Source organism: Petromyzon marinus, chromosome 51, assembly GCF_048934315.1.
Source record: "Petromyzon marinus isolate PM22_M1 ecotype Great Lakes invasive population chromosome 51, UKy_Petmar_22M1.pri1.0, whole genome shotgun sequence".
In the NCBI taxonomy this organism is placed as follows: domain Eukaryota; kingdom Metazoa; phylum Chordata; class Hyperoartia; order Petromyzontiformes; family Petromyzontidae; genus Petromyzon; species Petromyzon marinus.
This window is the reverse complement of record NC_133717.1, coordinates 1,017,537-1,032,131: the sequence shown is the minus strand read 5'-3', so window position 1 is coordinate 1,032,131 and position 14,595 is coordinate 1,017,537. Positions and strand designations below refer to the sequence as shown.

At 53.5% G+C, this 14,595-nt stretch overlaps 1 protein-coding gene across 4 annotated transcripts in view; it reads left to right on the top strand.

Annotated features, from left to right (window-relative positions):
- LOC116953344 (Na(+)/H(+) exchanger beta-like) overlaps positions 1 to 14,595 on the top strand; it is an 81,164-nt gene that overhangs the window by 34,877 nt on the left and 31,692 nt on the right. For all 4 annotated transcript variants that reach the window (XR_012947217.1, XR_012947218.1, XM_032973467.2 and 1 more), the window contains exon 4: positions 4,891 to 5,229. Coding sequence is in view for 2 of the 4 variants with exons in the window: in XM_032973467.2 (XP_032829358.2) it covers positions 4,891 to 5,229 (339 nt within the window). In the remaining 2 variants the exon portion in view is untranslated. The remainder of the gene's footprint in view (positions 1 to 4,890; positions 5,230 to 14,595) is intronic.

Here is a 14,595-nt window from a genome sequence, read left to right as displayed (position 1 = left end):
GTTTGGGGCGTTTGGGTCGATTCCATTTTGGTAATCGGCTAGCATGGAGCAGCAGTAACCTGAACGGAGGGGAGCCAGTTTGGTGCCAGTTGCCCGCGTCTGGGTTTTCTCGTCGTCTGTTATGGGTGGGGGCCAACCCCCTAGCACGACATTGGGGGCTTTTAGGCGTTCGGGCAGTGCATGGTGGCAGCGGTGTGCAAGTGGTTAAACATTTATTTGCTGGTGCTATTTGGTGGAAGAGCGTTTAAAGTAGATTGCACGTTGCCAGAGCTGAAGGAAAGCAAGGTGGATTTCATTTTCCTAGCAGGTGCAGGGGCTTTGAGTAGCTTTGCGCAAGGATGCGTTGTCAAGTGGCATGAAGCCGGATATTGATCGGTGAGAAGCTTGCAGTGTTCTTGAATCGGAAGAACTATGGTTTCTTGGTGGAGATGGTCAATGGGCCCCATGAGGTGGCATCCTGTGGCTAGGCGAAGTGCTTGGTTTTGGGCGGTTTTGAGCTTTTGGTAACCTGTAGAAGTGAGGTTTGGGCACCAAATGATTGATGGGACGTCCAATGGCTTTGTAGGTTAGGAGTAAAGTCTCCTTTTGTTGACCCCAAGATGTGCCGGCTAAAGCTCGTAAGATGTTATTTCGTTTGTTAACTTTTGCATGAACGTTTCCGTCATGTTGAGCAAAGCTGAACATGGTGTCAAAAGTTACACCTAGAATTTTTGGGGTTTTTGCAAGTAGGAGGCGTTGGTTGTTTATTATGATATTGGGATGTAAGTTGGCTTGATGAGGGTCAGGGTGACTGTTGATTTGAATTTTGAGAGTTGAAGCGATCTATTGGTTAGGAAAGTGCTGAGCCGTTTTAGATAGGAGTTGGTGGAGTTTTCCATTTTGGGCACATTTTGATTAGAAGTGTAAACTGTGATGTCGTCGGCCGAGCGGGGTGTAGTGTAACTGAGCGGGGTGTAGTGTCACCGAGCGGGGTGTAGTGTCACCGAGCGGGGTGTAGTGTCACCGAGCGGGTTGTAGTGTCACCGAGCGGGGTGTAGTGTCACCGAGCGGGGTGTAGTGTCACCGAGCGGGGTGTAGTGTCACCGAGCGGGGTGTAGTGTCACCGAGCGGGGTGTAGTGTCACCGAGCGGGGTGTAGTGTCACCGAGCGGGGTGTAGTGTCACCGAGCGGGGTGTAGCGTCACCGGGCGGGGTGTAGCGTCACCGGGCGGGGTGTAGCGTCACCGGGCGGGGTGTAGTGTCACCGGGCGGGGTGTAGTGTCACCGAGCGGGGTGTAGTGTCACCGAGCGGGGTGTAGTGTCACCGAGCGGCGATCGTTCCGTTGCGAGCTGCTGCGGCAGGGAACCCCCGTACGTGGTCCGACGTATGCAAGGTTGAGTCGCCCGCATAATAATAAATATAATGCCAATTATTTAGCCAGGAATATCCTTGATTCTGATTCGAAAGAGGTCTGAATCGAAGTTTGGAAAGTTCCACGATCGAGTGCTTGGCTTGGTATGAGGTGGAAAATCGGAGATACCTGGAGGAACGCACAGCATTATGAAGGAGGAGCACGATCACCACTGCCATCTCCTGGGCGCACCTCGCCACTGCGGCTCCACGTCCACAACAGCTGCCACAGTCGTATCGGTCACATTGGTGCTCGAACCCGCGTCGTCCTCACACAAATGTGGGGACTGAGAGCAATACGAGGATGAGCCCCTGTGCCCACACACCCACCCCTCTCCTCCCCCTACCACGCACGGCCGTGTGTGTGCGAGTGCACTGTGCACAGGGCGCAGACTGTCTCCGTGACCTTGTTATTAATTGGGGAACATAAGTTAATGTTGCCGCGGTATTTTTAGAAGTACGGCCTGCGTCTCTGCATCGTGGCGCACATTCTCACCATGTTTTTTGTGGAAAGAATGATGCGGGGGCGAGCGATCGCAGAGCCGGCGGGGCGGAAGCGGTCAATTTCTCACAGGCCGCTTGTCCATTTAGCTAATGAGCCTTCGGGGCAAACAAGCGAGGCGCCAATCAATGACAGGAGGGCCCGGATCATCGTCTAAATAACGGGGTCACAGAGCCAGCGAGCGAGACTGCCGGTGGAGAACCAGGGGCAGCCCAGACAAAGGGCCTGCAAACTCTCGGCATCTAACAATGCCGCATACGCGCGGACAGGGAGGAGGGGTTTGAGCGGCCGTCCTTGGTGATGAACGAGGCGGCCGTACAGCCAATGAGTGAGATGTTGCAGTAGGCCTGCCATCCACTCTCATACGTCCGACAGGACCCTCCTGAAACGAAAGAGCCCTGAAACTCGGTGAGACCTTCCTGGGAACGAGCGGAGTATTAGCGATGACGGCACACAGAGCCGAGTCTACCTGGTGGCTATGTTATGAAGCAATGGGATGAACCACCGGTCTCATAACTGGTGACCCATCTGTGCGCTCAAGGTGGGAAAGCCTTTCGGGCTGTGTCGGCCCACCAGAACGGACACACGGGACAAGCAAGTATAATAATTACGATTATAATTGAGCACATTTGGTATTTGCGCCATTCTTGTAGTGCAGAGCCGATGACGGAGGAAGGATCTGCTGTGTTTCATGCGGCGTGAGTCTGCCAGTATGTGTGCGATGTTGCGATGTGAAGTTCTGGGTGATAGCCATTTTGAGTAATTTGCGGTGTACTTTTTTGAATTTATCAATTTGAACCTCGTTTGGAATGGCGTCATGGGGTCTATAACATCCACTGTGAAGCAGACGGCGCATGGTCTTTTCGCGGTCAGTTCGCACCGCAGTGTTCGCCAGGGCGGCCAATGGACTTGAACCATGAACCTACGACTGGGCCTCTCTGTCGCACTATCGCCAACGCACGATCGCCAACGCACTCTCGATATCGCTTACGCACTATCGCTTACGCACTATCGCTTACGTACTATCGCTATCGCTAACGCTCTATCACCAACGCACTATCGCCAACGCACTATTGTCAATGCATTATTGGCAACGCATTCTTGCTATCGTTAATGTACTATCGCCAATGCACTATCGCTAACGCACTATCGTTTACTCGCTATCACTCACACACTATCGCTAATGCACTATCACGAACGCACTAACGGAACGAGTCACTCAAAACGTGTGCCGCACACCTCTCTGGGGTTGAGCGGAGATGTTGGACGCCCGTGAAAATTACTGGGCATCTGTGAAAAAGATCTTTATAGCTCATCGGATTCCTCCAGTATAAATCAATATTCTGATGCCGATGCTACCCGTGGCCAAAATAGAGAAGTCCCAGATGAGTGGCATGACAGCTGAACGGCCCACGACCTCCCGATGTGTTGACCTGGGCGCCTCGGTGGCGAGATGTTAACTACTTCACCTGGTATGCAGGAGGAGATCATGGGCTCTGCCTGCTGTATATTTGGAGTTTGCATGTCTCTCCCCGTGGTCATGTGAATTTTTCTCCGGGTCCTCTGGTTTTTCCCTACATTTTAGTATCAACATGCGTTTCGAGTATTTGGCTGCTATGAATGTCCACGTGATGATAAGCCACTTCGTTGAGCTATCATTTGTGGCCAGGTCGCTTCTGAAAAAAAGAGCTGTTTAGTAGCTCAATGGACCTTGCGTGGTAAAATAAGATTTAACATGCCAGGGGCCTATCACCGGTCTGTGGCCGGCGTGGGAGGCGACGGTGCTGAGCTGTAACGGGGTGGTGACGGGCTGCCAACCTTCGCGCACGTGGAGAATGAAAAGCATCGCCCGCTGCGCTCGTGCTGCTGCGGGGTGCCATCTGCTCGTCGCGTAACCGTGCGTAGCTCGCGGCGTTCGCTCGCGGACCGCTGCGCACCCAGCAGCTCCTGGTGCCGGCTAATAGAATCCCCAAACCTGACAAGCGCTCCCACTGCTTTCTCAGTTGGTTGTTCGGATGCCACGAGAAAGAAGAGAGAAGACCCGAACGATGCTCTTCACTGCTTTGGGGGCATACAAACACGAGTGTAGGCACACGCGGCTAACTTAAGCGCACGCACGTGCTCTGATCGTGACCCAGATGTAATTAAGAAGCACCCTGGCGGCAATCATTTCTCCAGCGCGTGTGTGACTCACTCGACCTTGGCAGGTGTCCCAGCGTTGGGGTTTGTTTGTCGTCTCACGGAAGCTGCGTGTTTGCCTTGCCGGGGCGGGGGGAGGGGTTTGGGGTGGCCGGCGTGGCGAGAGGAGGCCCAGGTCATCGCCGCAGCGGAAATTTCGTTCACGAGTTCCGCTTTTTAAACTTTGCGGAGGCTGGAGGTCTCCTCTTCTGCGGAGAGCATTTTCTGCGTCCCCCCCCGCACCGTTGCCAAGGGACGCGACTCAAATTCGGTTTCTCGTTTTCGCGATGCAACGCTCCGGTTATAGTGTGGATTCGCGCCATAAGCGGCAGCGAGTTTCCGTGCTCCTCCACGTCGTTGTCTGGCTCCAAGGCTGTGAGGCCACGAATTCAACATCGCGTGCCACCCTGTTATTTAATTGGGATCGTACACAGCAGCAGCATCGCCCCCAAATGCACACAAAATTAGTCTTGAGACTCGGTGAGGCTTTCATGAGCAAGCAAGCGCAATAATAATAACAATTTAATTTAGCAGATAATTTGTCTACACGTTTCTTTGTTTCCACATAACATATACAGCTGTTTCATACACAACTCATCGGTTGCACAGCCTTCTGGGAGTGCACAATTTGAGCAGCGTTATTTCAAAACGAGCAAAACTCAGGACCGGTTTCAGCATGCAGTGTCTCATCAATAACGATGCTTTTCATGCATTTCTGCAACCCCGCAGAAGTTGGCCGAATCTCCCAGAACCCCAGAATGCCACTGGTTGCCACCCTAACTAACCCTCGTGCGCACTGTCTGTACCCCCCCCCCGCCCAGGTGTTCTTCCTGTACCTGCTGCCGCCCATCGTGCTGGACGCCGGCTACTTCATGCCGGTGCGTCCCTTCCTGGACAACCTGGGCACGATCCTGTGGTACGCGGTGCTGGGCACGCTGTGGAACGTGTTCGGCGTGGGGCTGACGCTGCACGCGGTGTGCGCATTGGTGCCTTCACTGGGCCTCGCGTCGCTAGGCCTGGTGCACCTTCTGCTGTTCGCGTCGCTCATCTCGGCCGTCGACCCGGTGGCCGTGCTGGCTGTGTTCGAGGAGATCCACGTCAACGAGCAGCTCCACATCCTGGTGTTCGGGGAGTCGCTGCTCAACGACGCCGTCACTGTGGTGAGAGACGGGAAGGGTCGGGGGGTCACTACGCCGTCCACGAGAGAGGGAGAGTGCCTTGCGTGAGTGCGTGTGTGCGTGTGTATGAATGCACATGTGTGAGTGCGTGAGTGTTTGTGCGCGTGTGAGTGCATGTGTGCGTGTGAGTGAGTGTGCGCATGTGTGTGTGCGTGCATGAATGCCTGTATGTGTGCGTGTGTGAGTGCGTGTGTGTGCGTATATGTGTGCGTGCGGGAGCGGTAGAGTAGCAGTTAGCGCTCTACGAGCCTGGAGGACCCGGGTTCGATTCCCGCTCACGGCCAACACCAAGTACCTGGTGCGGTGTGTAAACATCAACAAAGGTGTCCGGGTGTGGTGCTGGCCACCCTTTCCCTCGTGTGCCATTCCGGCCTTCATTGGTGCTGCTCGCTAACAGCACTTACCCCAACAGTGTTAAGGCTATACCGGAGATCTTTGTATTCGTGCGTGCATTTGGGAACTGGACTGGTACCGCCTGGGACACAGGAGGTACGGTGGGCTGGTTTTGGCTCCGGTCACCCTGAGGAGTCAACAATGGGTGCAGGAAACTGCCAAACAACAGGGAGTGGCTCTTTGTCTTCAAAAAGACGATGCCCTGGGAAGACTAAGACAGGTGGCAGCCCAACCAGGAATTGAACTCGTGTCACCAGTGTAGCACACTGGTACGCCAAGGTGGTGCCCTGGGCTCTTCCACTTCATTGGTCCCCAGGGATCGTGGCCTTGGCAGCGCGTCGGCCGCATTGATCTCCGTCCGTGGGCTCGTACTGCTGATTTATTCCATCCCGAGATGGCCCGAGTCCCGTGTGGGGTGCCCGCGTGTCTAGACGAGGGTGGGGGGGGGGGGGGGTAAGTCCCATGAATTAATCTGATTTTAGAGTGGTGTTGTATTTTCACGAAACCCTGCCCCACTTGATACCACACTGTTGTGATGGAGTTTCTCATCATTTACAGATTTGATTACCACGTCAGATGCACAGCATTGACACCATTATTATAAACATTATTGAGCACATACTCTTTGGTTCTTTCGGTAAAGTCACGTAGGTATAAAATAAATCACGACGTTTCGGGTGCAACACAAGCATCCATCATCAGAAGTGGCCGGGGCTAGTGATGTTAATGTGATATATTAGCATGTAACTGTAAGATAGAAGAGCGGCCTCCGAAACGAGGGAGTGCAACCCAACGGGTGTAATCCGAAGAGCCTGTGAGTATGAGAGTTTAATCCAAAGGGCCTGTGAGTATGAGAGTGCAATCCAAAGGCATGAGAGTGCAATACAAAGGACATTTGAGCATGAGAGATCTAAGAGAGAAGCATAGAGAGAGACACACAGAGAGTCGGAAATAACAGCTGACATAGGCAGGTTGGATGGAAACATCACAGTCAGTTAAGACTTTCCCTCGTCAATAACGTCCTTTCAATGATTGCTGAGTTTGTATCCATCTTCTCGGTTGAAGTTGTGTCTGTGTTTATATATCTGGATGGCTTCATGAACAAATCTCTGAAGGTAGCCGGTAGGTTTGCAGAGTACCTCCGTCTTGGAAAAATCTATTTCGTGTGAGCCCACAGCGTTAGAACAATGATCGGCAACAGCAGAGGTATTGGTCCTACCGTGTTTCAGATCTGTTTTGTGTTCAAGGACGCAGTCCGACACATGTCGTTTCATATCCTTGGTTCTTTCGGTAAAGTCACGTTGAAGGAAAACAATAAAATAATAAAATATATATAAAACAATAAAATTCTCACGACGTTTCGACTGCAACACAAGCAGTCATCATCAGGTGTGAAAACCAACGGCAAGAACATTGGAAAGAAGTGGCGGTTTGAATTTATTTATTTTTAAACGTTAGCACCACGGATAGCGATTTGACAGTTTGTTTAGATGGACGAGTCCATCTATATTAGGAAAAGAGGAGGGGGAGACGAAAAATGAATGTATGCTGTCTGAAAGCCACTGTAAGCGTGAACACTCAATTAAGACCCGAAATGGTTTATCAAATCCTTCCAATGATTGCTAAGCCAGAATCCATCTTCTCGGTTGAAATTGTCTCTGTGTTTGTATATGTGGATAGCCTCATGAACGAATCTCTCATGGTAGCCAGATGGCTTGCAAAGAACCTCTGTCTTGGAGAAGTCAATGTCATGTGAGCCTACTGAATTATAACAGTGATCTGACACGGCCGAGGTGTTGGTCCTACCGTGTTTAAGGTCTGCTTTGTGTTCACGAATGCTGTCCGAGACATGTCGTTTGGTTTCTCCAATGTAACTACTGCTACAGAGGCAACTTAGTTTGTAGACACCAGGGTACTGTATGTCCGGAATCACATCTTTTACAGACGGAACCAAATCACGGATTTTATGTAATGTGTTGAAACGGACCTGGATCTTGTGTTTATTCAAGATTTTTACGTAAAAGTATGGATTCCTGCAGTCACGAAAGCTTCAAATCATTATTGAGCATTTCAATTCTCCAGCAAGCAGATTGCCAACACTGGACGTGCCGCCGTGAGCCCCTCTCCCGTTGTTCGGGGAGAAGAAGAGGAGGAACTGGGCGACCATGTGCTTTGTGCCGGCTTTTGGAGCCGAGACGTTAAAGTACGACCAGGCGCTCACATGGATAGCGGCAGAGAGAGGTCCGGTGAGCACCTGAGTGCGAGCGACCCGGAGTGCAGGCCACCCTTCCCACAAGCAAGCGACACGGAGTGCAGGCCATCTTCCCAGTGAGCGAGTGACACGGAGTGCAGGCCACCCTCCCATAGAGCGTCATGGAGTGCAGGCCACCCTCCCAGTGAGCGAGTGACACGGAGTACAGGCCACCCTCCCAGTGAGCGAGTGACACGGAGTGCAGGGGACCAATTCAGCAGCAACATGCTGGCCCCGGCTCTCGTTATATACAAAGTCGAAGATCCCCCCTATATCCTTGAACACTTTTGGGGCAAGTGCTGTTCCTGAGCAGCACCTACGAAGGCCAACACGGCGCACAAGGGGGTGGGTGTCCAGCACCACTCTCGACTGCCTTTATCTCTCTCGTGGCGAAGTTTACACACCTCACCGGGTACTCATTTGAGGCTGAGTCGACCTAGGGGAGGCCCAGAACTGGTTCAGATTATCATCACTGGTGTTGGCAGCGAGTGGAAATCGATCTCGGATCGCCGGGTTTGTAGCACAGTGCGCTAACTGTGACATGACCGCTCCCCACACAACAACAACAACAACCGCCATTTGCCACTAAGTGCCGGTGATGTCACCACGATGCTTGTGCCAGGCTATGTGCACCTTGAAGCCACGTGAAGTGTCAAACGCCCGCTGGCAGGAGGTCACGGGGCAGACCCAGATGCCACAGGTCGACTGACTGAGACGGCTGGCTGATGCACCACGTGTGGCCCCTACTGTACCAACTTGCTGTGCTTTAGCCACCCAGCGCTCCGCTCGTTGTTGTGAGCATCGCTCTTCAGCCCTCCGTTGTTGTTGGAGGGCGTCTGCCTCCAACTGCCCAGTAGCGTCCTTCACGAGCCTCCTCCACAAAGGGCTCCTCCTCTGAGTGAGCAGCAATTACCAGATTTTCGGCATACATAACATGGTTGAGCAATAGGGAGCCATCCCTTCACCACACCCGGGCATCGATCAGCCTTCCATTGTATCTGTACCAGATTGAAATTTCTCCGGTACAGCTATTGAAAGCTTCATGAACTACGTGGTCAAAATAGATGTTAAATAATGTGGGAGCAAGAGGACATCCCTGTCGCACCCCAAGGTGTACAGGGAATTGCTCTTACTCCCGTCCATGTAGTTTAACCTGGGCCCGCTCACCATCATGAAGGTCCTTAATGATCGTGAGCAGAGGGTCAGGGACTCCGAAAGCATGAAGAACAACCCAGAGCCCAGGCCTACTGATGGTATCATAGGCCCTTGACCAGGTCAATAAAGCAGAGATGTAGGTCTTGTTGGAATTCCCTACACCTCTGCTGTAGCAGATGGACAGAAAATATGGCATCTGTGCAGGATCGCCCTTTCCTGAAACCTTATTGGGGCTCTGCAAGCCTCTCCTCAGCGTGCCTAGCAAGGCGATGTTGAATAATCCTTGCCAGAACCTTTCCCAGTGGTCCAGACTGTTGTTATGATGTCATGTAGGGCAGTCTGTGCACAAACGCCACCCTCCCTCAGCATTTAGCTTGGGAGATCATCTCTGCCCGGTGCCATTCTTGGTCTCAGACTCTGGATCGCCTTCAGTACTTCCTCAACAGATGGCACCTCAGCCAGCCACTCACAGGGGGTGACTTCTTCCAATATTTGAGGCACCGCAGCCTCAGCAGGGTCATCCCCACTTTGTCCCACCTTGTTTTCCTGGCTGAGAGATTTTCCCTCCCCCAGGACCTCACGGACATTCTCAGCAAATCTGCAAACCTGTTCCTGGGGGTCGGAGATTGGATCACCGTTTTTTCCCCTAATGATGTTAATAGGTGTGGCGCTGCAGGTTACTTTTTTAATGTAATTAAAGAGCGATTTGTGATCGCAGGCCATTGAGGCTAACTCCATCTCCTCAGCAACCCGCGACCACCACCCATCCTTGCAGCACCTCATTGCTCTCTGAACCTCCGAGCGAAGGCTGCGGTAAGCCTCCTCATTCACCAACGTGGGATGCTGTAGCTGATGAGAGTGGGCCTGTCACTTTTTCTCAGCCCGCTTGAACACCTCTGTCAGCCAGGGTCTTTGGAGAGGTCTGGACCGTGTACCCAAAGCAGCCATTGCAGCTGCATGAGCCACAGTCCTAAACCTCGCCCATTTCCCCTCGACATCAGGAGGAGTGGGGGACGTTGCCAACCCCAGCTGCAAGCGATGATGAATTTCTCGCTTACAACTTTCATCAGCTAGCTGAGACCATGCCACTAAGGGTTTGAATGGGGTTCTGGGTGTACACCCACCACCGGAGTGGAAGAATGGCAGGCACATCTTACAGATGACAAGTCGATGGTCAGTGGGCAGATCAGCTCCACGGTAGGTCCTGGTGTCAAGGACATGGGCCCGCATCCGCTGTTCCATCACTATGTAGTCCAGCAGATGCTCTTGCTTGGACCCAGCATGCATCCATGATGTGGTGTGGATGCGCCGATGCCGGAACAGCGTGTTGGTAATTACAAGCCCATGGGCTGCACAAAAATCTAGCAGCCTCCTGCTGTTGTTATTGAGCTGATCTGGCCCACGCTTTCCAATTACTCCAGACCAGATACCAGCATCATGACTAACTCGGGCATTAAAGTCACCCAACAAGATGACTCTATCCCGAGGGGCCACTTTAGCTAGCACCTGTGACAGGAGGTCATAGAAGGCATTTTACTCATCGGCCTTGCCTGCATCCCTCCACGGATGTTCGTCTTTAGTGGGGGCATAAGTAACCACGACCTCCACTCCTCGCTTACGGTTGATGGTAAGGCGAGCCCAAAGTAGCCTGGGGCTTACAGCTTCCCACCACACCACCACGCTCCCACGCCCCCTTCATTCTTTTATTCAGAAGAAGAGCCACACTCTGTTGTGTCTCCTGCCCCGAGTAGAGGACTGTCCACCCCTCATGGTGGCAGGAGCCAGAGCCAGTCCACCGGACTTCCTGAATACCACAAAGATCTAGCCGGTACCGGCCCAGCTCCCGACAGAGGAGTGGCAGCCTCTCCTCCGCAGTGAGCGTTCGAACATTCCACATGGCCACACGTAGTGGTTTTTTGTTGTTTCTGGAGGAGCCCCGAGGGTAAAGATTCAGTCTCCTGGCTCCACCAAGTGGGGTTTGGCCAGGAGACGTCATAGACGCCAGTCCCCCCGGGGCCTCCGGCACAAGCTTATTTATTAAATGTTGTCGTCGTGGTTTAGTGGTAATTAATTGAAGGTGGAGGGGTTACCAGCCCCCCGCACCTGTCCAGAGCCCCCATTTGGCCACTGTAGTGGTTACAAATGCCATGAGGGGAAAGGCCAATCGGAATTGGCCGTCCCCCCGGAGGTCTTTACGCGTTGGAGGCGGTGCACACTCTCGCCCAGGCCGCTTAAACCGCACACGTGTCCCCGTGTTCCCATCAGCCAAATGCTCGCCGCCACTACCGCCTCTCTCTGCTTCTCGCTTCGTTGGACTGCATCTCCTCCGTTGCCGGCGGTTGTGCCGCACGAGTGGGTCTGAGCGATTTAATTAACGTCCATTACCGCATTCGATTGAGCGTGCTGTTTGGGCGAGAGCCCGTTGCGATTTTACAACCTTAAATTTCAAGCGTGTGTGCGCGCGCGTTTATTAAATTGAATGATACCCCTTTCGGGTGAAGCGGGGAACGTTTTTTAAATAATTTCCATAACGCGGCGCAGCAGCGCGGGTGTATATAACAGAGTGGGGCAGTTTGGGTAGAGAGTTAAAGTCTTTATCGTCCTCGCCCTCAAAGGGGAATGCGATGCGTAGAGGGTGCTGGGGGATGAGACGGGGAGCTGCCGCGGCTCTTGGGGATTAAAGAGGAGAGAGGAATCGTCGACTCCGTAGCGACGTCGCGCTTTGGCAGTAAACGCGCGGTTCGGCGTCGTTTAAAGAGCCTAGAACTCTCATCCCTTCTCTCAGAGTGGATGCGTTTTATCTCGGGTCTCCAGCTGCCCTGCAGTCACGAGCTTCGCTCGTGTTCGTGATTCGTGTCGGAGCTCCCTCGTCGCCGTTGAGGTTTCTGCCCCGCTGAGGGGATGTTGGCAGGCGCAGCGGCCGCTTCGGTCCGGTCGCGCCCCATTCCTGTCCCTGCTCTGGTGGTGGCCGTGAGGAGGCCACCGGGGGGCGGTTGGTAACGTCCTGATTGGTAACCGTCCCGGGGTCGCCGGGGGGATTCGGATTACGTTCAAACGCAAACTAGACAAGCTTGGCGCGACTGACACGCCTCCCCCGGGTAAACGAGCGTAGGAGTTAAATGAGCTTCGGGTCGGAGCGAGGTTTACGTTGACACACACGACACAACCCGCGGGCAGGGAATGTGAAAAGCATGCACGCGGCGCCACAGCAACCGGGAGAGGTGTGGGCGTGCTCTCCCCCGCCCCCCCCCCCCCCCCTGGGTTATCGCTCGTACAAGTGGAGACTCCTGTCCCGGTCCTCTCGAGAGTTCGCACAAACAAAATCAACGGGGAACAATCACATGTTGTCGTGCAAACTGAGACTTTCGTCCACGCGGCAAATGTTTAGTCCACACAAACGCCAAACCACAGCACGAGGTCCTGTCGACAATATTCCGTGAGTCCCCCGCCCCCCGCGGGTGGGGTTTTCCGCTGGCGACCGCCGGCGCGTTCCCCAAATTCTGTCGCAGAGCGCTTTTGTGCAGCTCCTTGAATCATCGCCCGTCAAGACAGGCGGCTGGAATGCCGTTGTGACGAATACCAAATGTGGTGACGCGGCGTGGTGTTGTGACGCGGCGTGGTGTTGTGACGTGGCGTGGTGTTGTGACGTGGCGTGGTGTTGTGACGCGGCGTGGTGTTGTGACGCGGCGTGGTGTTGTGACGCGGCATGGCGTTGTGACGCGGCAGTGCGGCCCAGTGGGGGGTTGTGGTTAATGGAACGATATTTATTTATTTTAAACAGATAATATATCCTGGATAGAATATTTGCAACAGGTTTTCGATTAATTCTATTTTTGGAATTGCTTGCATCGATGTGAATGTGGGTTACAGGCTTCATACTCAATGCATCATCACACTCATTGTCATCATCACAATCATTGTCATCATTATGAAATCATCATTATCATCATCTCAAATCTGAGGCTGGTGAAATGAGCCCCACGCAGTAATAACTGGTAGTTGAGCATTTACTGCTTGACTGAGTGCAGTCTGCTAGTTTTGAATCAAGCGATGGTGTATGACCATCAAACCTTGGCCACTGTGTGTGTGCACCCATAGAGAGAGGCTGCTTCCATGCCAGAGAGGTCACCCGTGGGCTGCACGTGGACCTGGGTTAGGGTTATATGTAGGGCTGTTAGGGTTATATTTAGGGCCATTGGGGTTATATTTGTCGTCATTATCTCCCTTGGCTTTGCAGTCACAAGGCACCACCACGTCCGTCCGTCTGGCTCGCCGCGGTATTTAAAGTGCACCGCCTCTGCATCGTTCAGGGCGCACGGTAATAGACACGGCTTTTAACGTTTATATATATTTCTATTTTATCATTGACGCCGCGGCGGTGACGAGAGACTCGTCGCATGGCCAGGCTGAGGCCATCGGCTCGCCGCTGCAAAAGAGGGGGCGCGGATTTCATTGTGACCTGCTACGAACGCAGCGTCCTCAGTGATGCCGCCCCAGCGCTCTTTGAGTGCTTGGAGCACCTGGCCAGCTCTCGCTTTCGTCGTTTTTAATCTCTACATTCGTGGCCTGCTCTTGAGAATAATGACGACGGTGTGAGGGGGCCCGTCGTGTCCACTCCACGCGAGCGCTCACGCCCCACGACCACTCAGAGTCCACCTTGCGGCCGTGGATGCCGACGCCGTCCTGGCCGGGTAGTTGCCCCAGGTTAGCACGAGAACCATGAATCGTACATCTCGCGTTATAGTGTCATTGCTGGTGAGCCACACGGTGCACATTTCACGAGGCACAGCTGCAGGACTCCAGGTTGCGTAACCCATGACCTGGAGTCAACCAGGGAATTATCTTCCGCAGCTGCGCGACCTCTGCGGTTGGTTTTGTGCGATGGCAGGGATGTCCATGGGGTATGGAATGGGTGGTGAATCCACAATCCCTCTCGCGGTCCTGCAACACCACAATCCGTTTCTCTCTCTCCCTGCGTCTCTCCCTCCCGGCAACCAAGCCGACCTCGCATCTCTATCTCCATGGTGGTCGTGGCATTCTCCCCTTCGCCGGCCATTCCATCGCCAAAGTCTTGCCCATCGGTGACCAGCAGTGAGATGGCAGCGTTAGGCGACCAGCGTGATGGCGAGTTTCGTCTTTAATTTGTGCACCGCTGCCAGCGCGCGGTCCCTTTGCCGATGTCTAGGGGGAAGACGCCGGCGGTTTATCTGCGTGACGGTGCTGCTTCTCGACCTCCTCACTCGCCCTGAGGACCTTGAGGCGAAAGCAGCAGTAACAGCAGCAGCAGTAACAGCAGCAGCACTAACAGCAGCAGTAACAGCAGCAGTACCAGCAGCAGTAACAGTCGCAGTAACAGCAGCAACAGCAGTAAGAGCAGCAGTAACAGCAGCAGCACTAACAGCAGCAGTCAAAGCAGCAGCAGCAACAGCAGCAGTCAAAGCAGCAGCAGCAACAGCAGCAGTAACAGCGGCAGCACTAACAGCAGCAGTAACAGCAGCAGTAACAGTCGCAGTAACAGCAGCAGTAATAGCAGCAACAGCAGTAGCAGT